At 39.0% G+C, this 22240-nt stretch overlaps 3 protein-coding genes and 1 non-coding gene across 4 annotated transcripts; all 4 read left to right on the top strand.

Annotated features, from left to right (window-relative positions):
• The first annotated feature begins 430 nt into the window (after window positions 1–430).
• On the top strand, window positions 431–532 carry LOC138888882 (U6 spliceosomal RNA). Its single transcript, XR_011406451.1, has one exon. It is a non-coding gene; the product is annotated as a U6 spliceosomal RNA (small nuclear RNA).
• Window positions 533–892: 360 nt separating this feature from the next.
• On the top strand, window positions 893–6685 carry LOC104236018 (cellulose synthase-like protein D3). Its single transcript, XM_009789870.2, has 5 exons — window positions 893–1115; window positions 1205–1315; window positions 1868–2766; window positions 3714–4521; window positions 4636–6685. Exons 3-5 carry the CDS (start codon window positions 1901–1903, stop codon window positions 6379–6381), a joined length of 3420 nt encoding a protein of 1139 aa, XP_009788172.1. The 5' UTR covers window positions 893–1115; window positions 1205–1315; window positions 1868–1900; the 3' UTR covers window positions 6382–6685.
• A 579-nt stretch (window positions 6686–7264) lies between these two features.
• On the top strand, window positions 7265–7996 carry LOC104236011 (FAS1 domain-containing protein SELMODRAFT_448915). The gene has a single exon (XM_009789857.2). The coding sequence runs from the start codon at window positions 7265–7267 to the stop codon at window positions 7994–7996; it is 732 nt and encodes a 243-aa protein (XP_009788159.1).
• Window positions 7997–19724: 11728 nt separating this feature from the next.
• LOC138888213 (uncharacterized) lies at window positions 19725–20282 on the top strand. The gene has a single exon (XM_070170033.1). The coding sequence runs from the start codon at window positions 19725–19727 to the stop codon at window positions 20280–20282; it is 558 nt and encodes a 185-aa protein (XP_070026134.1).
• The last annotated feature ends 1958 nt before the right edge of the window (window positions 20283–22240 follow it).

Genomic DNA, 22240 nt, shown 5'->3' with positions numbered 1-22240 from the left:
AGAGTTGTTGCCAGCCAATGTTCCCGCGTCAAACAACGTATAAAAATACCATTAAAATTGGGCCACCATCGTCAAGGTAGACAAAACGGTGATCGTGAAGTCCTCATGCGCTCCGCTAATTACGCGTTTACCATCATCTCGCCCATGTTGTGTGGCACTTTTGCAATTAGAGTGCAACTCTAGGTGTTTTATTTTACGGGATGTGCCTTTTTCACGACGAGCCACTATTGATTAGAGATGACCTCTTTTCCTAAATAGGGCCATTTTTCTCAATTAGGAGTTAGGACATTATCAAATTCCAATTGCATTTGCTTTAAATAAATCTTTGGTATAATTTTTCAAATTCAATTTTGTATATTTTGATAGGTAAATTGGACTAACTTTGTGTAGGATTAAAAGCGTTTGCATTCATTTTATTGAACACATTGGAGTCCCTTCAGGGATATCCGATAAAATTGAAACGATACAGAGAAGATTAGCATGTCCTTGCGTAAGAATGACACGCATAAATCGAGAAATGGTCCAATTTTTTAGTGAACGCACCGACAATTAAAAGTAAATATCTTATGGTTTTAGTTGAATTAATAAGTGTAATCAATTGTTAATACTTTACCGTTAAATCATAATAATCCAATTTGCTTTTAGCACTTTTTACTCCATGTCAAAGGCCCTTTATTACTTTCCCCTTTTTGGTGAAGATCATTTTTCCTTTTTGAAAATCCGAGTCAGCACTAGATACAAGAATAACCTCCACAGTGCCAATAATATCTGATTTGCCCTTTCCGACACCCCACACCCCGTTTGAGAAAATGAATCAAAATAGACGAAATTTTGCGTCTTCGTCTTAGCCTACAAAATATTTAAAAAGGCAAAAAAAAGGACAAAAACACGCCATTACAGAACATCCTGTAGTAAGGCAGACAGGGAAACTTTTCCCTGTAAAATTTTCCAAATCTTCTGCTTATTCCTATTTATTATTTAAAGCTATAAACAGATATTGAAGTGAAAAGAGAGCAAAAAAAAGCTTTAAATTGAAAGTAGAGAGCCGGCATTCGACTACAAGTTCCTTTATTTTACTTCCAGAGCTATTTAATTCTTCCATTTCAAGCTAAAGGGTACGAAATCCCATTCGTAGTTTCTGAAAAAGCTTCAAGCTTTGTGAAGACAGTTGCATAACACATTACAGATTTTGAAAATCTTTCAGATTTAGCGTTGGATTGTAAAGATTTGCGTAAACAAATTGGTTTTGCTGCAGCGATTCAGTTCTCTTGTAATTTTCAATTCTCAAAATGATGGCTTAGCATTTCTTATAAAGGTACAACCTGCTTTCCCTATAAGTCTTATAAAGGTCTTTACATTTTTGCAGTGACCAATGAAGTAAATGGATTTTGTTATTTATTTATGTATTTTAGTTGCTAATTGTTATTTACATCTGGGTTTTGGTAATCTATGAAAAGATTATTCTGGATCTGTTCATTTTGATCTCATTAATCTGATTATGAAACGTGATTGTGCTAGTTTTCTAGCTGTTTTGTGTACAATTGAGTTGAAGTTTGACTTCAGTTGAACTTCATGTAAAATTTGTGCATCTTTCTTATAGTTGCCAAGTTTGTGAAAAGAAAGAAAGCAAACATTTGGAATCCTAGTCTACCAATACTTCAAGACTTAAAAGCTCTGCTTTTTTAATCATTTCTCATCATTAGCATACTATATTTTCTTAATGCTTAGTGAATTATGATCTCCAGATGTCTACATCTGAGTATTTGGTTGTTGCCCCCGGATTGGAAGGATAACGATAGAGCATGTTGATAATGATATTTATCTATGAATTCGGAATTTGAACCAGGTTAATGTTTTCTCTCTTCAGGATCTGGCTTTAAATCCTAATTAGTCTTTGGAAATGGCATCAAAATCATTCAAAGCTAGTAGATCATCTGTGTCAAATTCCTCGGATTTGCCTGATTCGCAGCACGGCAAACCTCCACTTCCTCCACATGTGACTTTCCAGCGGCGGACTTCCTCAGGCCGATACGTTAACTACTCAAGGGATGATCTTGATAGTGAACTTAGCAGCAGTGACTATATGAACTATATGGTACATCTCCCTCCGACTCCTGACAATCAGCCCATGGATTCTATTTCTCAGAAGGTTGAAGAGCAGTATGTATCAAGTTCATTGTTCACGGGTGGTTTTAATTCTGTTACACGAGCTCATCTCATGGACAAGGTGATTGAATCAGAGGCAAATCATCCCCAAATGGCAGGTGCAAAAGGGTCGTCATGTGCTATCCCAGGATGTGATGCTAAAGTGATGAGTGATGAAAGAGGCATTGACATCGTTCCGTGTGAATGTGATTTCAAGATATGCAGAGACTGTTACCTGGATGCTGTCAAAACTGGTGATGGTATATGTCCGGGGTGTAAGGAGCAATATAAAGTCACTGATTGGGACGAAGCGAATGGAAATGATCGGCCGCTTCCTCTGCCTGCGCCAGCTGGGATGTCAAAGATGGAGAGAAGGTTGTCAATTATGAAATCAACTAAGTCGGCATTGATTAGGAGCCATACTGCAGATTTTGATCACAACCGTTGGCTGTTTGAAACAAGGGGCACATATGGGTATGGAAATGCTATATGGCCAAAAGAAGGTGGATTTGCAAATGGAAAAGATGATGATATTGTTGAGCCTACTGAACTGATGAACAAACCATGGAGGCCACTTACGCGCAAATTGAAAATTCCTGCTGCAATCCTAAGTCCTTACAGGTAAGAAGTTATTTCCGCTTTTACTCTTCAGAGTCCTTCTCTGCGTTGTTTTAGATTGATACTAATAGCTGTACGCTCTACTTAATCACCCTTTTTGGGGGTCTGAAGAATAACTAGCTGCTTGCTTGCTCTTCTACTTTTGCTTCATTTGTCCCTGACACGTAGTTTTCCATTGATTTCAGCTACCTTTTAATCGATCGATTAATTTCTAAGTTCTCCACTAAATTTTAAATGCGTGCACTTTTCTCGTATTACTACTGGTTTCTTTTGATTCGGTTATTTTATTATCTTGATGTTGTTACTGCTTCTTTTCCATGGCTTCTCCATTTCCGTATTTCTTTTCAACAATGTTGTAACTATGCTTTTCCTTAGCTGAGGGTCTATCGGAAACAATCTCTCTACCTTCATAAGGTAGGGGTGAGGTCTGCGTACACGCTATCCTCCCCAGACCCCACTTGTGAGATTACACTGGGTTTGTTGTTGTTGCATTTTTCTCCTAACACATGCTATGTGTATTTCACAACTGGGTTAGTCTTGAATGACACATAGCTGGTATATTTGCAAAACTTTTCCTTTATTCGGTTGCTACTACTTGAACCATTCAGGGGTGCAGATATCGAATGTTATATCTTTTAATGAACTTCTACTTTCCAAGGAAAAAGATCACTACTATCTTTATAATGTTTTAGTTGTTATAAGATATAAAAAGAAAAGAAAAATCGGTGTTTCTCATTCTCCTCACCTGAATACTGCTATCACTATTGTTCTAGTGTTTACTGTGAAATGCCTTCGCTTTGATAATCCAAAGGACCCTTGTCAATAAAGTGGACAGAAAGAAAAATTGGTTTATTGCTTTGCCTAGCGTTTATCTCATGCAATGACAATTTACAGGTTCCAGATATTTTGAGCTGATATTTACTTTCTTTTCCTATGTTTCTTCTGTTCAGACTTTTGATTGCTGTTCGGTTTGTTGTACTTGGGCTTTTCTTAACATGGAGAGTGCAACATCCCAACAATGATGCAATTTGGTTGTGGGGGATGTCCGTGGTTTGTGAAATATGGTTTGCTTTCTCATGGATTCTTGACCAATTGCCCAAGCTTTGCCCTATCAACCGTGCAACTGATCTTGGTGTCTTGAAAGACAAATTTGAATCACCTAGCCCAAACAATCCTACTGGGAGATCTGATCTCCCTGGCGTTGATATGTTTGTCTCTACCGCTGATCCAGAGAAGGAACCTCCTCTTGTGACTGCGAATACTATATTGTCCATTCTAGCTGCAGATTATCCTGTGGAAAAGCTTGCTTGCTATGTTTCTGATGATGGAGGGGCTCTTTTGACTTTTGAGGCAATGGCAGAAGCTGCAAGTTTTGCTAATTTATGGGTACCATTTTGTCGTAAACATAATATTGAACCTAGAAATCCAGACAGTTACTTCAGTTTAAAGAAGGATCCATACAAAAACAAGGTAAAGCAAGACTTTGTTAAGGATCGTAGGCGGGCAAAGCGTGAGTATGATGAGTTTAAGGTCCGTATCAATGGCTTGCCAGAATCCATTCGCCGTAGGTCTGACGCTTATCATGCAAGGGAAGAGATTAAGGCCATGAAGCAACAGAGGCAGAAGACTGAGGATGAACCTGTAGAGAATGTAAAGATCCCAAAAGCTACGTGGATGGCAGATGGAACCCATTGGCCTGGGACATGGTTGAATTCTGGACCTGAGCATTCCAAGGGTGATCATGCTGGAATAATACAGGTAATATTCTCTTAACTGTCTACTCTAAATTCTTTGGAATTCCACCTACAATCACGTTTACAAATTGATAGGTTTATGTAAGCTATTAATATGACCATGTTTTCAAATATGCAGGTGATGTTGAAACCTCCAAGTGATGATCCACTGCATGGTAACAGTGAGGATGGGGTTATGGACCTGACTGATGTTGATATCCGTCTTCCCATGCTTGTTTATGTTTCTCGTGAAAAGCGCCCTGGCTATGATCACAACAAGAAAGCAGGTGCTATGAACGCCCTGGTTCGAGCATCCGCGATCATGTCCAATGGTGCATTTATTCTTAACCTTGATTGTGACCATTACATTTACAACTCCCAGGCTATCAGGGAAGGTATGTGTTTCATGATGGATAGGGGAGGAGATCGTCTTTGCTATGTTCAGTTCCCACAGAGATTTGAGGGCATTGACCCGTCTGATAGGTATGCCAATCGCAATACTGTATTTTTTGATGGTAACATGAGGGCCCTTGATGGGCTACAGGGTCCAATGTATGTGGGAACTGGATGTCTCTTTCGAAGAGTAGCCCTCTATGGTTTTGACCCTCCTCGCTCCAAGGAGCATCAATCCGGTTGCTGTAGCTGCTGCTTTGGTCGCAGAAGAAAGCATGTTAATGCACCAGAAGAGCATCGGGCCTTGCGACTAGGTGATTCGGACGATGAAGAAATGAACCTCTCACTGGCTCCCAAGGCTTTTGGGAACTCAGCAGTCCTTATTGATTCAATCCCTGTGGCGGAGTTCCAAGGTCGTCCTTTGGCAGATCATCCAGCTGTGAAGAATGGACGGCCGCCTGGTGCTTTGACCATTCCTCGGGAGCATCTTGATGCATCAACTGTTGCAGAGGCCATCAGTGTCATCTCCTGCTGGTACGAGGAAAAGACAGAGTGGGGACAACGTGTCGGATGGATTTATGGTTCAGTTACTGAAGATGTTGTCACAGGATACAGGATGCACAACAGGGGTTGGAAGTCAGTTTATTGTGTTACCAAACGCGATGCATTCCGAGGGACAGCCCCTATTAATCTCACTGATAGGCTCCATCAGGTCCTTCGATGGGCTACTGGTTCAGTTGAAATCTTTTTCTCCCGAAACAATGCCCTTCTGGCCAGCTCAAAAATGAAATTCTTACAGAAAATTGCTTACCTCAATTGTGGAATCTACCCCTTCACATCAATCTTCTTAATTGTTTACTGCTTCTTACCAGCACTCTCCCTGTTCTCCGGTCAGTTCATTGTCCAAACACTAAATGTCACCTTCCTTGTGTACCTCCTGACTATTACAGTCACCCTCTGCATGCTTGCAGTGCTCGAGGTCAAGTGGTCAGGCATCGAGTTGGAAGAGTTGTGGAGAAACGAGCAGTTCTGGCTGATTGGAGGGACAAGTGCTCACTTAGCTGCTGTGCTTCAGGGGCTCCTGAAAGTTGTTGCTGGCATCGAAATTTCTTTCACCTTGACGTCAAAATCAGCTGGTGATGACGAAGATGATGAATTTGCTGATCTCTATATGGTTAAGTGGACATCCCTCATGATCCCACCCATTACAATCATGATGGTAAACTTGATAGCAATAGCAGTTGGTTTTAGCAGGACAATATATAGTGTTATACCACAGTGGAGCCGTTTACTAGGGGGTGTATTCTTCAGTTTTTGGGTTTTGGCACATCTCTATCCCTTCGCTAAAGGGCTTATGGGCAGAAGAGGCAGGACACCAACCATTGTCTTTGTATGGTCAGGACTTATTGCTATCACCATTTCCCTTCTTTGGGTGGCAATTAATCCTCCAGCAGGCACTACTCAAATTGGAGGATCATTCCAGTTCCCTTGATCATCTTGCTTTCGGAAGTTTAAGCAGCGCTAATATCGTGGCAAAAAGTGCTGGTATGTTTGATTCACTACATATCAATTGGAATTATATTTTTTTCATCTCACCAATGAAATTGGTGTCATACAAGCTGCTCAACTATTTTTAGCATAGTGGAAGCAGAACTAAGCAAGTTTAGTTGAGTTGGACTTGGATAGAGAACATTCAGCATTTTTTGTATCATCTTGGACCGGAATATTCATTTAATTGTTTGGTTTACAATACCATTGATGGTTAAGGAATTGCAATAGACATTTTTGTCATTGAAGAGTCCTCTTCACTTCTTTCTTCTGTTAATCATAAAAATTTGAAATTCTGGCATAAAAGCTGACTGAGACGAGTAAATTGACTAGAGTTCCGAAGTATGATTAAAAACCTTTTAATTTTTCTCTAAAACTTGAGTTCTTTCTTCATCTTTCTTTTTTTCTTTTGTCTTCTTCTTTATTTCTGTTTGAGAACTTGAATCATGTGATATTGGTTAATTCTCTTGTTAGTCAGAGGACTTTAGATGGTAGAAATAACCTAAATTCTTCAATTTCCTCAAATACACAGAAATTAGGGAATAAAATGAATATATATATATATATATATATATATATATATATATATATATATATATATATATGTGTGTGTGTGTGTGTGTGTGTGTGTGTGTGTGTGTTTCATTCATGCCGGCGGAATGAGGTAAAGTTGTTGGAGCAGCAAAATTGCATGTTTTAGCTAACTTCCCATCTAAGTAGTAGAACACCTAAAATTTGTATTATGCGGGATAAAATAAGATCATCTAATGCTCCTCCTTAAAGAATCCTAAGTCATATCAACTCAATTGACACACAATAAACCAAGCATGGCCAACAATCCTATGATCTTGTTCTTACTCATAACAATAGTGATTTCTTCAGTTTCTGCCACAAACACTAGCTCAAAAACCATAGACATTTTACAAGCCATTGATGAAATGAGAAAAGCCAATTACTTCACTTTTGTCATGCTCATTAACATGGCCCCTCCTGACTTCATTCAAGAAAACATCACTTTCTTGATGCCAAAAGACAAGACACTTTCCCAAACCTTAATCTCACAAAATGATGTTTCAGATTTCTTGCTCCAACATTCTATCCCTTCCCCTTTACTTTTCGAACACCTCGAACATTTTCCTACAGGTTCTATTATACCAACTTCCAAACCTGACATTGTACTTAAGGCGAACAATTCTGGTAGGAAAAGTTTCTTCCTCAACAATGCCAGAATAGTTAGTCCCAATATATGTACTGGATCTGGTTCTATCATTTGCCATGGCATTGATCAAGTCCTGGAACCTACCACCTTGTCATCTGATTATCATAACTCTACACTTTTACCTGTTCCGCCCCATTGTCCCAATGTCACAATCCCACCGTTTGTAGTGGCAGACCCTCCTCCTGTCATGTCATTTCCGCCACCAGCAGAGCCAGTAAGGAGTGGAAGCTTTAATAATCCGACCCCATCGTGGACCCCACCGATGAAATCTGGTGCTCATTCGATACTGCAGCTAAGCGATGCAGTGGTAGCTGGGCTGATGTTGCTGATGTTGGTGTAATGTAGTTCATCTGTTTAATTGGGATCTACTAACTAAAATTAAGAATGTGATTAAAGATTGTGTACATTGGGGGGGGGGGGGGAGGGGGCGCAGGCAGATGTGCTTGTGACTTATAGCTAATAGTATTTGGTTTCTTGTTTACGAGATTTGTTTGTTTAAAGATTCAAACAGATTATAGTCTTGTGATCAGTTTGAGTTCATGAAACCATAGAATGATTTGCTTCTTACAAAAGATAGGATTAATATGTTTTATGGTACTAATATAATTGATTGAATTTTATTTGGACAAAATATGGATTTGCTTTGACTAAGGTAGATTATGGGAAAGAGAAGGAATTTCATTCCTACAACATTTACAAGCTGAAAACAATTCTCCGTTTAAAATGTTTAAGAAAAGATGTAGAATGGAAATCAAAAATAAGTGAGCGACTATTGGTATTAGCTTTTAAAATTTTTTGCCATGTTCATATCTTTTACATGATGTAAGGAGCATATGATTTTTATAAATAAAAATAGCCACTAGGCAGGACACTCTACCTAGTGGTATATTAACTTTAGATTAAAAAAAATAAGTGAGAAATAACAAATTAACTAATATGGTATTTGTGAAATTAACAAAATAAGTAAGGACTAAACTATCAATTTAAGAGTCGTCGCTCCATATGAACTTCCACAAAATCTTGTAACTGCAAGACACTCCTCTTTAAGCTTCTCGTACACCCTAAAATGTTATACAACGTAGTGGATCTAGACCACAATCTATAGGTGTCAGAGCCTAGTAACTTTTACTCTAATCATATATATATTTTAAAAAATAAATATTTATAAATACCTTACTGTATAAATATCAAATCATAGATTCGCGTCACTTATATTGAGTTGATAATAACCAATAATATACATTGATGAAACCCAACATAACAATGATTGCTTACTCAAACCTATTACAGTACACCTTTCAAAGTACCACCATTAGAATTATCGAATTTTTCATTTTGACATGACGAACGAGAAAAAAATAACACAAAATTGTCAATTCTCGATTTCGATAAAAAGTGGCATCTACTTAATACAAGGTTGAATTTCAAACAGCATCGGTGGAGGTGGGAATTACACCAATATCTAGTCTTTCTTCTTTCCTTTTCTGTGAAAAAAAAGGGAAGATGATAAAACGATGGGTATTTTTCTCTCTTTCTTTATCATTTCACTCCGTTTGTGTGAGTTTGCTCGTCGGTCTCAAAATAAAATAAAATAGGATATATGCAGACCTTACCCTTACCGTTGTGTGTAATAGAGAGACCGTTTCTGATAGATCCTTGGCTCAAGAAAAGCGTTTTCAAAACATGTTTGAGAAATACAAGAGTAAAAAAAGATATGATAAAAAATACTAAAGAAAGAAACAGTATTAACAACAAAATAGTAAATATAACCCAGTAAAATTGTGCAAACTAAGCAACAAAAAAAAAGAAAAAAAGAAAAAAAAAGAGAAAGATAGAAGAACTGCTCTCCTAGAAAGTTAGTTCTCATTATCATTGTAGGTGACATTGAAAAAGAGAGATGAACTATGGGATATCACATCTTGCAGCAACAATAAAAGTCCCACGTGCCAGCAATAACACAAGAGCCATCGTTAAACGATCTCTTTATGCAAAATGCCAAGCACTCGTCGTTATAAAATGATGTCGTGCACTCGTCATAGCAAAGTGAACTCACTTGTTTTCGACCTGTTCATTTAATAATTAAAAAATAAATTATGTAATCTTTTTTAATTAACTAATTCTAAATGCTATGAACCAGTATGAAATGTTAAGAACGAGCAAGATAAATGGAAAAAGTGTTACCATGATTCCTTGCAATAGCCAAACCAATGATAGCTAGAAATACAATGAGAAGACACGAGTAGGAGGATCTGCACAAAGCCATTTGAGTTTTATGATTTGTATTTGCTTTGTTATGGTCGATATATAAAGCTAATGACAGGCTTTGACCCTGTTGTGACAAATTTCAATAAGGAAAATATATAGGGCATCCATCTTTTATGGGAAAATCATTATTACAGCATTAAATTTATTTATGCAAGTAACGAGTTTCCAAAATAGCGGAGGTCTCCAAATTATTACAAGGACACAAGGGCCTTTTTCTTTTCTTCTACAAAGATGTGATTTCGAGGATCAACCAATGGAAAAATCCGTAGTCCAGGTTACTCATAACCTCATTTTCGTCCAAATAAAAGAAGAAAGGAACTCGCTCTTTATGGTGAAAGCAAAAAAATAAAAAATAAATAAGAGAGTCTTATTGGTGAAAATACTCACAGACACTATAAGACGATGGTAAATAAAGATAAATAAATAAGAGAAGCTTGTGGTGAAAACCTCTTGGAGCACCATTAGTTAAAGGGTCCCGAGCCTGATCCAAGGGTTAACACAAAAACCAAGTTTAGGAGGAATGATAAAGAGAAAAGTTAAATTGGTTTGAAAATTAGGCTGCTTAATCCAAAATGCATGTCTCAATCATTATAGCTGATCATCGCATTCAAAAGAGTCTTTTCCTTCTGTCCTTTCTCTACAAGGGCATTTCTTGTCAATTGTGTCTCTCTTTATTTGTCGTATCATTGTATGCTTCGCTTCGTTGCTTTGAGTCCATCATTGTAAAAAAAAAACAGGAAAGGATTTCAAAATGTGCTACCAGCTTTTCAGTTTGCACGAGGCAAAATTTGGCCAGAACGTTTGAGATAACAGTCTCAAAGTAACACGCATAGTCAGCTGCTACAATCGACATGTCTTGAATGTTCATACTGTTAAGTTATTTAACTAGTAGCCACATTTGTTAGGATTGGCTATGGCTATTATTGCAATTAGTTAGTTAGGTTGTTAGTTGATGTCAGCTTATTAGTTAGTGGTAGTTTAGGCGGTTAGTGGTAGATAACAGCTGTACATGTACAATATCTTGTATATAGGCGCACTACTTCTTCTTTCTAATTAATGAAAATGATTCTCTCAATCTAATATTCTCTCGAAGCTTCTTCACCGTTTTTGAGCTCTATGGCTTTCAGCCATGGCAGTTGAGCTTCAGCTCAAATCTCTCTCGATTAATTCTTAGTTTTAACATGGTATCAGAGCGTAGGCTTCATCTATTAAGGTAATTCACGGTTCCTTACTTTATTCTCTCTTCAAATTTGAATTGAAGATCTAGGTTTTCGTCGAGATCATTAATCAATTTTGAAGTTCTGTTCGAAACTGTAATTCTTTGTGACTTCGTCTGATAGCAACGACTTATAGCAATTTCAGCTTGTGATTCTCTTGAAATTGTGTGGTTTTTCGGTGTTGCTTCTGTTGAATTGTTTTTGCTTTCGATTGACGGTTCAATCAATTGTGATTTACGATTTGAGCGATGGCTAGAGATAAGGAAAGTGCTATAGACAAGGATACCTTGGATACCTCGAGTCCCATGTACATGCACCCATTGGAGAGTGCAGGGTTAGTGTTGGTTCTTGTAGCTTTTGAAGGCACATGATACAGATCTTGGAGAAGAGGTGTACTTAGAGCCCTCTCAGTAAAGAATTAGGTTGGCTTCATAATAGGAAAATGTCAAAAACCAATAATTGGACATGCGACCTTTGATCAATGGGAGCGATGTGATGATATATGGTGACTTCATGGATTCTAAATTCTCTTTCAAAAGACCTAGCAGATAGTTTACAATATGTGAATGATGCAAAGAAATTATGGCAGGAATTAGAAGATAGGTATGATCAAACCAACAGTGCAAAACTCTATCAACTTCAAAAGAAAATTAATGACCTAAGTCAAGGAACTTTTGACATAACGGGCTATTATACAAAAATAAAGAAGATATGGGAAGAGCTAAATACACTGAATGCACATGCACAATACAGCTGCTAGTGTACTTGCGGAGCTAAAGCCAATATGCATAAGGCTGAGCAAAATAGAAGACTGATACAGTTTTTGATAGGGTTGAATGACGTATACACTGTTGTGAGAGGGATCATACTGATGATGAATCCTCTTTCGAGCATTGCACAAGCCTTTTCTATTCACATACAAGAAGAGAAACAAAGGGAAGTTAAACCACACAATCAACAACTCATGATTGAATCCATATCACTGAATGTCAATGGTCCAGGGAACAATAATTTTAGAACAAACTACAACCAACACATGAATACTTCTGGGAACAATAGCTATGGAAGAGGCTATATGGAAAATAGACCCAGACCATTCTGTGACTTCTGCAAGAGGCCAGGGCACACCAAGGACAAGTGTTATAAACTTCATGGATACCCTCAGAATTTGAGGTACAACAATGGTAACAAGGGAAAGAAACTAGCAACAAATGTATTTGATACTACAAATGATAGGATGAATATGATAGATGAAGGAGGAAACCTTCAGGAGCAAGGTCGAGCCATGCAACAATTGAGCAAGGAACAATATGGGAAACTGCTGAGCATATTGGAGAGTTTTAAAAATGGAAACAATGTAGACAACTCGAAAAACATTAACATGACTGGTGGAGCCATTAACTTTGCAGGTATGACTGCTTGTACCACCTCTGTTGAGCCCAATAAATAGTCTTATGAAAGTTTTAAAGAAAATACTGATTCCTGAATTCTTGGCTCAGGAGCCACTAACCATATGACATATAACAAGGCCTCCGTAAGCAATATTAAGACTTTAGTTTACCCCTTTTTGGTCTCTTTACCAAATAGATTTAAAGTAAAGGTGAAAATAATTGGAGATGTCATTCTCAGTCCTCAATTCACTCTAAAAAGAGTCCTATATATGTCCAATTTCAGATTTAATCTGATTTCTATACACTCATTGATAGTTCAGCTTGATTGCATCATCATATTCACTAAATTCTCATGTATTCTTCTACATGATCTTTCATTGAGGAGGCCCCTAGAGATTGGTAAAGCTAAGGGCAGTCTCTACTTTCATTGCTCAAGTTCAGGAAAAAACAATTCTTCTGCTGTCATTAAAGTTTCCACCATATCATGCACATACAGTTCTACACCTAGTGCACCCATCTCATGCAGTCACAATATCAATAATGTACACTGTTTACACCACACTTGTGATTTTGCTCCTAGTGCATCCATTTCTTCCTATGTTTGTGATAATAAAGGTGTACAAATTGTTTTGAGTTCCAACAAAATCTCTTTGTAAGGCCCGTGAAATTTCTGCTCAAAATAACCCGAGTCTTGTGGTACCAAGTTAGGATCATATGTTAGAAATTCATTAAATTCTTCGCAGAAAGCTTGCGAGCTGTGGTTCGGACCTTTTGGATTGATCTGTGCGTTAGAAAGTTAAGAAATTAAGTTTTCTAGAAAATGTGTGATTATGCGATCCATTATGCGGTCGTATAATAGGTATGCGAACCGCATAGTCACCGCAGAACCAGTCAGTGTTTTGGTCAATTTGAGGTTAACTATGCGGCCAGTTATGCTATCGCATAATCGGTATGCGGGCCGCATAGTCATCGCATAATTCCCTTAAATTTTTTGTGAAGGCAGTTCTGCGGTGCATTATGCGACCGCAGAACAAGTATGTGAACTGCATTTCCGTCGCATATTCGGGCTGTGTGTCCAGTTTTTAGGACCATTTTTGCGGGCCGCATGTTAGATATGCGATCGCAGATCTGAGTAGGGTCTCCTATTTTCTAATTTTAAAACCCGACCCCATCCCATTAAAAACACCCCATCCGACCTTCTCTATGTTATTTTTACTGAAGATAGAGTGAGAAAAGGAGTTCTAGAGAGAGAGGGAGTGACCTTCATCTAATCCCCACCCAACTCTCACCCCAAAATCTTGAAGATTGTCAAGAGAGTTGCTAGGTATTCTCCCTAAAAAGATTGAAGTGCTAAGAGTCCCAGAATTTTGTAAGAATTAAGGAAAGCTTTATTGAGGTATGTATATCTAAAACCCTGTCTTTTAGAAATTGAGTTTCATCGGTGTTTATGTAAATACGATAAGATTAAAGTTGAATTGTTGTATTGATTGTTATTTCACTTGAATTGGTGTTGCAACCTTATATGCGTGGAGGGTATGTCTCAATATGGTCAATGTGTTATTCTTGGTAACTTGAAAAGGTGCAAGGACTATGAATCATGTATTGAAATGCTTAGACCTTAAATTGAGATTGAAGTTGCGTTGTTGTGCCATCTATGTGAAGTCTCATCTACGCCTACAATCTTATTTGCTCTTGTATGCCCATATTTTCCTAAATTACAAATCTAACATTGAAATTGGGGAATGATGTGAGATGTGGCCTAGTGCCAAATATATGATGTGACATCTCTGGCCCTAAGTGCCTATGAAATGATTTATGGGAAACAAAGATTGAAATGAGATGATTGATGGAAAAGGGAAACACCTTGGTAAGGCGGCCTAGCCGATCAGTCCGAGATCGAATGCCATGCTACGCTCATGGTGGTAATGTGTTTGTGATTGAAGTGAATGTCTCAAATGAGGCAACCTAGCCGATCGGGTCGAGATCAGACTCCGCTCAAGATAGCGGTGGTAATGTGAACAATGTTGAACAGTATGAAATGCCCCAAACTAAAGGCTACGGAAACATGATGTGAAAATTGTATGATTCTTTTATATTGATAATGTTGTGATAGTTTAAAGCTTTGGAGTTATACTTGTGATTTTCTTATTTTTGTATGAAAGTTCTTTATAACTAGATGGTGTTTAGTTGTACATACTAGTGCTATTCGATGGCACTAACGTCCCTTTTGCAGAGGGCGCTACGTCTTTAAATGGATGTAGGTATTTCTATAGCAGGCAGTGTTGGTCGCAGCTAGTGTCGCATCATCCTTTCAGCTGACTTGGTGAGCCCCACTTTGTTTCGGGGTCCTGTTTCATCTGTTTATCTTGTACTTTGTATTTTGAGGTATAGCCGGAGCCTTGTTACCATCATTTCCATATTACATTACTCTTCAGTTGTGTTTAGAGGCTCCGTAGACAGGTTGTGGGTGGTGTTTGATAATGGAAAATTGAGTTAGAAATCTTGATGTTTGGCAAGGATTTATAAAACTTGTAATATTTTGATAATTATGATTTAAGCTGCTAATGGAAATAAAATGGAAGTTGTTAATGAAATACTTACTAAGTATGATTAATGGAGTCCATCTCCTATTTGTTCATGAATTAGTTTGGGTAGAATGAAACCTAACAGGCTTGCTCAATCGGGTTTACTCGGTTGAGCGTCGGTCGTGCTCCTCGGTTTTGGCGTGTGACACTCTTCTAATAATATAAACTCAATGTGCAGTGTATGTACTTCTAATGAAAATCTTGTGGATCTCTTGTGGCATAACATGCTGGGCCATGTACCTTTTATCATGATGAAGGGCATCAATTCTATACCAATAAGCTTTGCAAACAAACCACCTTTTCTATGTTCCATATGCCCTATGGCAGAAACAATAGATCTCCTTTCCTAGAAAGAACTACATCCATAAACAAGATATTTGAACTCTTACATATGGATATGTGAGGTCCTTACCATGCACCAACTCATGATAATCACAAATACTTCATTACCCTAGTTGATGATTATAGTAGATGTACTTGGACACATCTTCTAACTAGCAAAAGCAATGCCTTACATGTTATAAAGTCTTTCTTTACAATGGTCCAAAACCAATTCAATACCTCCATAAAGACCATCAGAACTGATAATGGCTTAGAGTTTGTGAATACTGAAATAACCATGTTTTTCCAAACCAAAGGGATATCACACTAGAAAACCTGCCCATACACTCCACAACAGAAGGATATAAGGGTCTCAGCCTAGCGCCACAAGAAAAATACATGTTTCAAGAGATGTAACTTTTCATGAGACAGTCTTTCCATTTGCATTACTAATAACTATGGATTCTAGCCTATCTTATGCTCTCTTTTGCTTAGGTTATGGATAAAAAATGTGTAAAAGTATTTTCGAAAACTGACTTATTGTGCTTGTTTGCAGGATTTGGTCAAAATGAGGCAAGAAAGTCATAACCAGCTCATAAAGGAGTAAAATCTGCACAAGTTCAAAGCTGAGAGAAAAAGCGCTGACAGCGATGAAAGTGTGCGGCCGCGGAAGGACAACTGCTGGGGCGCCACAATTACGCTCCCAGCGGAAGTAAGGTTCAGAGAAGGAGTTTTGAAGGCATCAGAGGCTGCTGATCACGGTGAAATAGCACGGTAGAAGAATTACTTGACGCGACCGCAGTCCAAATTTTGCCCTCAGCGAAATTGAGAATCAGAGAACTGGAGATTGGAGCTTAACTGAAAAGTGCGGTCCGCAAAAATATTTTGTGGCCGTGGTTGAAGATAACGCTAAGGCGGTTTCTTTTCCGCTCCTAGAGGAATCAAATCCAGACCAAGCTCAGAAGAGAAGAACTGCGGTCCGCGCTTGATTTTGCGCGGCCACAAAAGTCCAAGCACTGAGGCGACCAATTTTCCACTGTCAGCAAAATCTCCGTAGGGGCATTTTTGTTCAGTAATTTTAGCTGTATATAAATAGATCTTTTTCAGATTTTTAGGTTATCTTTTGTACCGTGGAGCTCGTGAGCAGCCATATTTTACTACTTAGAGTAATTTTAGAACATCTTTAGTCATTAATCTTAGATTTTCTTCTTATAATTGACTTTTATGGCTTATATTTCATCTCCATCTTTGATTCTACCTTTATTATGAGTAGCTAAACCCATTAGCTAGGGTTGTGACCCGACCCTAGTGTGGGTATTTAATGGGTATTCTATTTTAGGACTTAATTATTTATGGGTTAGTGATATTTAGCTTGTTTCATGCTTTAATTGTAGAATTGGTGGTTGCAAACACTGATTTATGCCTTTATGACTTAGACTCTTCTTGAGAAAGAGGGACTAAGTCTAGAAAATTTAGGCTAACAAGGAATTGGGGTGCACTCACAGATTGATAGCCCTAATTAAAGGGTTAAATCTAGAGATAGTAATACCAGACTTGAGCCAATTTTGCTTGTATTGTTTGAACACCCAATTGGGCTTGAGAAAGCCAATTAGGGCAAAATCACTCAAACTACCAAGAGGTATAGAGTGAATAATTATGTGTAATGGTTATATCACGACCCCAAATATAACAAGCTTGTCCTAAATTTTAGATCCCATTAGATACTCGCCTAGGTGTAAGTCACTTCCCTGGTGCCTTTTATTACTTGAGAAGCCCTTTACAAAAAAATATTGCACTTAGATTCTTTTCAGCATTCATTAGCATTAAATTAGAATAGTAACAAACCCAAACATGTTTAGAAGTGCAATTAAGAACAACTCACAGCTAGATTAGATAGAAACCCGATTCCAAACCAATATTAACTCTCTGTGGATTCAATCCCGACCTTTCGGGTAAAAGCCGCATCGACCACTCCTCGCCATTATATTGTGGTGTAGGGTTGGAGCCGATCACCTTTTGGCGCCGTTGTCGGGGAGTTAAATGATTTTTGGCTATCTATCTAACTAGTGGCGTCTTTCATTTTTCTTTCCTTCTATTTTACTAACTTGTGTGAGTTAATCGATTTAGGTACAAAATGGCAAACAATGATCCTATCGGAAATGTTATCCCGGGGGAGGAGGTAGATGATAACGGTGACGATGAGGTGCCTCTAGTACCTCAAGGTCAAAGAAGAGGCCTCCAGGCCAATGAAAACATTCCTGACCCTCCCCCAGCTCCTCTACAAGTGGCTCCTTGGGTGCTTCCAAATGAAGGGTACGCAAGTGCAGTTGTCCCACCTCGGATCCGGGCGAGCAATTTCCAGATTACAAATGTCATGCTGACCTTATTGGAGCAAAGGGGGGTACTTCACAGGTGCTCCCTATAAGAATGCATATAAACATCTCAAGGGATTTGTGGATACCTGCTGGGGTAGCAAGCAAACAAATGTGTCGGAGGATGCATTGAGATTGAGATTGTTCCCTTTCTCACTTAGAGGGAAAACTTTGGACTAGCTCTAAAGACTCTCCAACCATTCCATCACTACTTGTGATGAGTTGGCTGACAAGTTTATAGCCAAGTTTTTCTCACCAGGACATATGGTTGCATTAAGGGATGAGATCTTAGCATTTAAATAGGAACTAAATGAACCCCTTCATGAAATTTGGGATAGATATAGAACTATGGTCAAGGAATGCCCCAACAATGATATGACTGAATCAATGATCGAACATACATTTTATCGAGGTCTAAACACGACCAATCATTGTGTGGTAAACCAGTTACAACAACAACAACAACAACAACAACCCAGTATAATCCCACTTAGTGGGGTCTGGGGAGGGTAGTGTGTACACAGATCTTACCCATACCCTGAGGTAGAGAGGCTGTTTCCAAATAGACCACCGACATCCTTCTCTCCAAGAACTTCCCACCTTTCTCTTGGGAAGACTCGAACTCATAACCTCTTGGTTGGAAGTGGAGGTAGCTTACCATTAGAGCAACCCCTCTTGTGGTAAACCAGTTAGCAGGGGGTAATTTTTTGAAGCTATCTTATGATGAGGCTTGCGAGATTCTTGATGAGATGGATGACACTTCATCAGCCTAGCAGAGTCGGGCGAATGTTCCTCAGGGGGATCCTCATGTCATAAATCTTCACAAGGAACTTCAAGACCACGGATAAGCCATAGCTAAGTTGACAACAACCATGAACCAGTTAGGCAAAGCACAGCTTCAGCAGATTCAGGGACCAAAGTAAGTACACGCAATGGAATGAGTTAATTTATTGGTAAAGAAGAGGAGTCAGTCTGGGCAACAAGTGAAAAGCAATCAAGATCAATTTGATCAAGGTGGTAGTGGTTACAACTAGGATGATAGGTATTGTGAGCAAAGTGAAGAGGTTTTGTATGCCAACAACTATCAAGGACAACGCAGTAATGCTCCAAATCAACAATGGAAATCGCAAGGGAATAATTAGAATTGGGGCAACCAAGGCCAAGAAAATTGGAACAATAACAACAACAATTCCAACAATTGGGGGAACAATAATCAGAACTGGGGAAACAACAACAATTGGGGTGGCAACAACAACCAAAAAGGCTGGAATAATGGTAATCAAGGTAATCGGGAGCCGGGTTTTCAAAGGCTCCAATGTTTCAACAACCAAATAATTCACCTCCATTTCCGTCCCAAGGTCCTAGCTCGTCAAATAATGAGATGGAAGGATTGAGTTAATGTTTGAGCAAATGATGTAAAAGAACGCCGACTCCAATGCCCAATTGGCGTCCCATAATACTTCTATTCGCAATCTAGAGGTCCAACTTGGCAAGATTTCACAATTTTTGAACACTCGCCCTAAGGGGGCACTGCCTAGTGACACGGTAGTAAACCCGAAGGTTGGGAACAATACCGACCATGCAATGGCAGTGACCACTAGGAGCGATAGAGGTGGTGAAACAAGTACCTCCAAGCAAAAGGGAGTTGTGAGTGATGAGGTTGAAGTGCAAAATGATGATGATCATATATTTGTTGAGCAAGTGAGTGAAGAGAAGTTGGATGGTGAGGTGAGAACTGATATTCAGGATGTTTAGGGGGAGACTCAAAATGACGTAAACCCATCTAGGGAACACGTGATAGACATGCCGGAAATGGTGATGCCTAAAGACAAGGCTTCTTTGCTAAAGACTCCTCCACCTTACCCTCAAAGACTTGCAAAGCAGAAAAGTGAAAACTAGTTCAAGAAGTTTATTGAGATGATGAAAAGTTTGTCAATAAATGTGCCCTTGGTGGAAACTTTTGAGCAAATGTCGGGATACACCAAGTTTATGAAAGACTTGGTAACTAAAAAGAGATCTATGGATTGTGAGACCATTAAAATGACTCATCAAGTGAGTGCTATTGTACACTCGATGGCTCCAAAGCTTGAATATCCTGGTGCATTTACCATTCCATATACCATTGGGAGTGCAGATTTTGCTAATGCCTTGTATGATTTGGGAGCAAGTATAAATTTGATGCCGTACTCTGTCTTCAAAACTTTGGATATTGGTCAACCGACATCTACCTCCATGAGATTGCAAATTGCCAATAGAATAATGAAGAGGCCGCTTGGTATTATTGATGATGTTCTTGTCCGGGTGGACAAGTTTTTTTTGCCCATTGATTTTGTGATTTTGGACTACAAATTCGACTATGAGGTGTCGATAATATTGGGAAGACCTTTCCTTGCAACAGGGAAGGCATTGATTGATGTGGAAGCAGGGGAGCTCACCTTCTGGGTGAATGATGAAAAAGTTTTCTTATATGTGTGAAAATCAATGAGGTAGTCGAATAATACTGAGGTTTATTTTTTTGTGGATCTGGTGATTGAGGTGATATTGATGAAACGAGTGCCATGATCAATGTAGAGGATCATTTGGAAGCGGTATTGTTGAACCATGATATGGCCAAGGATGAAGGCTTGGTCGAGTGTGTCAACGCCTTGCACGGAATGGGTTCTTACTCCTATGATCCCCGTAAACTCTCCTTGGATCTTGAGAATAGAAAGACTTCACCAACAAAGACCTCAATTGAAGAACCTCCCGTATTGGAGTTGAAGCCTTTGCCTCCATACCTCAGGTATGAATTCTTGGGCCCTTGTTCAACTTTACTTGTTATTCTTTCTTCTTGCCTTACTAACGTGCAGGTAGATGCCACCCTTGAGGTGCTTCAAACAAGGAAGAGAGAAATTGGATGGACTCTAGATGATATTCGGGGGATAAGCCCCGACTTTTGCATGCACAAGATTATACTTGAGGAAGATGTCAAACCCTCCGTGGAACATCAAAGGAGGTTGAATGAATCTATGCAAGAGGTTGTCAAGAAAGAGGTTATCAAGTGGCTAGATGCAGGGGTTGTGTATCACATCTCAGATAGTTCATGGACTTCAACGGTCCAATGTGTGCCGAAAAAGGGGGGTATGACTGTGGTCACAAATGAGAAAAATGAGTTGATCCCTACTAGGACTATCACCGGATGGAGGGTATGAATGGACTATCGGAAACTAAACAAATAGACCCGCAAAGATTATTTTCCATTGCCCTTTCTCGACCAAATACTGGATAAACTTGCCGGGCGTTCCACTATTACTTTCTGGATGGGTACTTAGGTTACAACTAGATTATGATTGCACCAGATGACCAGGAGAAAACCACCTTCACATATCTGTATGGCACCTTTGCATTTTCCAGGATGCCATTTGGTTTGTGTAATGCACCGGCTACCTTTCAATGACGTATAATGGCTATATTTACTAATATGGTGGAGGACTTCTTGGAAGTGTTGATGGATGATTTCAGTGTTGTGGGTGACTCTTTTGAAGAATGTTTGTGTAATCTTGACAAAGTGTTGGCCCGATGTGAGGAGACAAATCTACTGCTTAATTGGAAAAAATGCCACTTTATGATCAAGGAGGGCATTGTCCTCGGCCATAAGATCTCAAAGAACGGTATCGAAGTGGACAAAGCGAAGATTTACGTGATATCAAAACTCCCTCCTCCTACTTCCGTCAAAGGAGTGAGGAGCTTTCTTGGGCATGCGGGGTTCTACTGAAGGATGAAAAATTTGTGTTAAATGATGAGTGCTTGAAAGCTTTTGAGCTTCTCAAGTATAGATTGACGAGAACTCCCATCATCACCGCACCCAATTTGAGCTTGCCATTTGAGCTCATGTGTGATGCTAGTGACGTTGCGGTTGGAGAGGGCTTGGGGAAAAGGGTGAACAAGATGTTTCATCTAGTGTACTATGCAAGAAAAACTATGAATGATGCCCATGTTAATTATACTGTGATAGAGAAAGAGTTGCTAGCAATTGTGTTTGCAATGGAGAAGTATAGGCCTTATCTTATGGGTGCCAAGGTGATTGTTCACACTGATCACGCGACACTCCATTACTTGATGACCAAAAAGGATTCTAAAGCTAGATTGATGAGATAGGTTTTATTGCTTCAAGAATTTGACCTAGAGATTGTTGATTGGAAAGGTTATGAAAATCAAGTGGCGGACCACTTGTCCCGCTTGGAGGAGGAAGGGAGACCTAAAGATGGTCTCAAAATTAATGAAGCATTTTCGGATGAACAACTCCTCTCAGTTTCTGTGAATAATATGCCTTGGTTAGCGATGTAGCCAATTTTCTTGTGACTGGCATTGTTCTGAGTGAGCTCTCTTCTAACCAAAAGGAAGAAGCTTAAACGGGACAAATTGGATTATTACTGGGACGAACCTTATCTTTT

This window comes from Nicotiana sylvestris, chromosome 3 (assembly GCF_000393655.2).
Source record: "Nicotiana sylvestris chromosome 3, ASM39365v2, whole genome shotgun sequence".
Classification (NCBI taxonomy): domain Eukaryota; kingdom Viridiplantae; phylum Streptophyta; class Magnoliopsida; order Solanales; family Solanaceae; genus Nicotiana; species Nicotiana sylvestris.
Note: the sequence above shows the minus strand (reverse complement) of the source record. Positions and strands in the feature narration are given on the sequence as shown.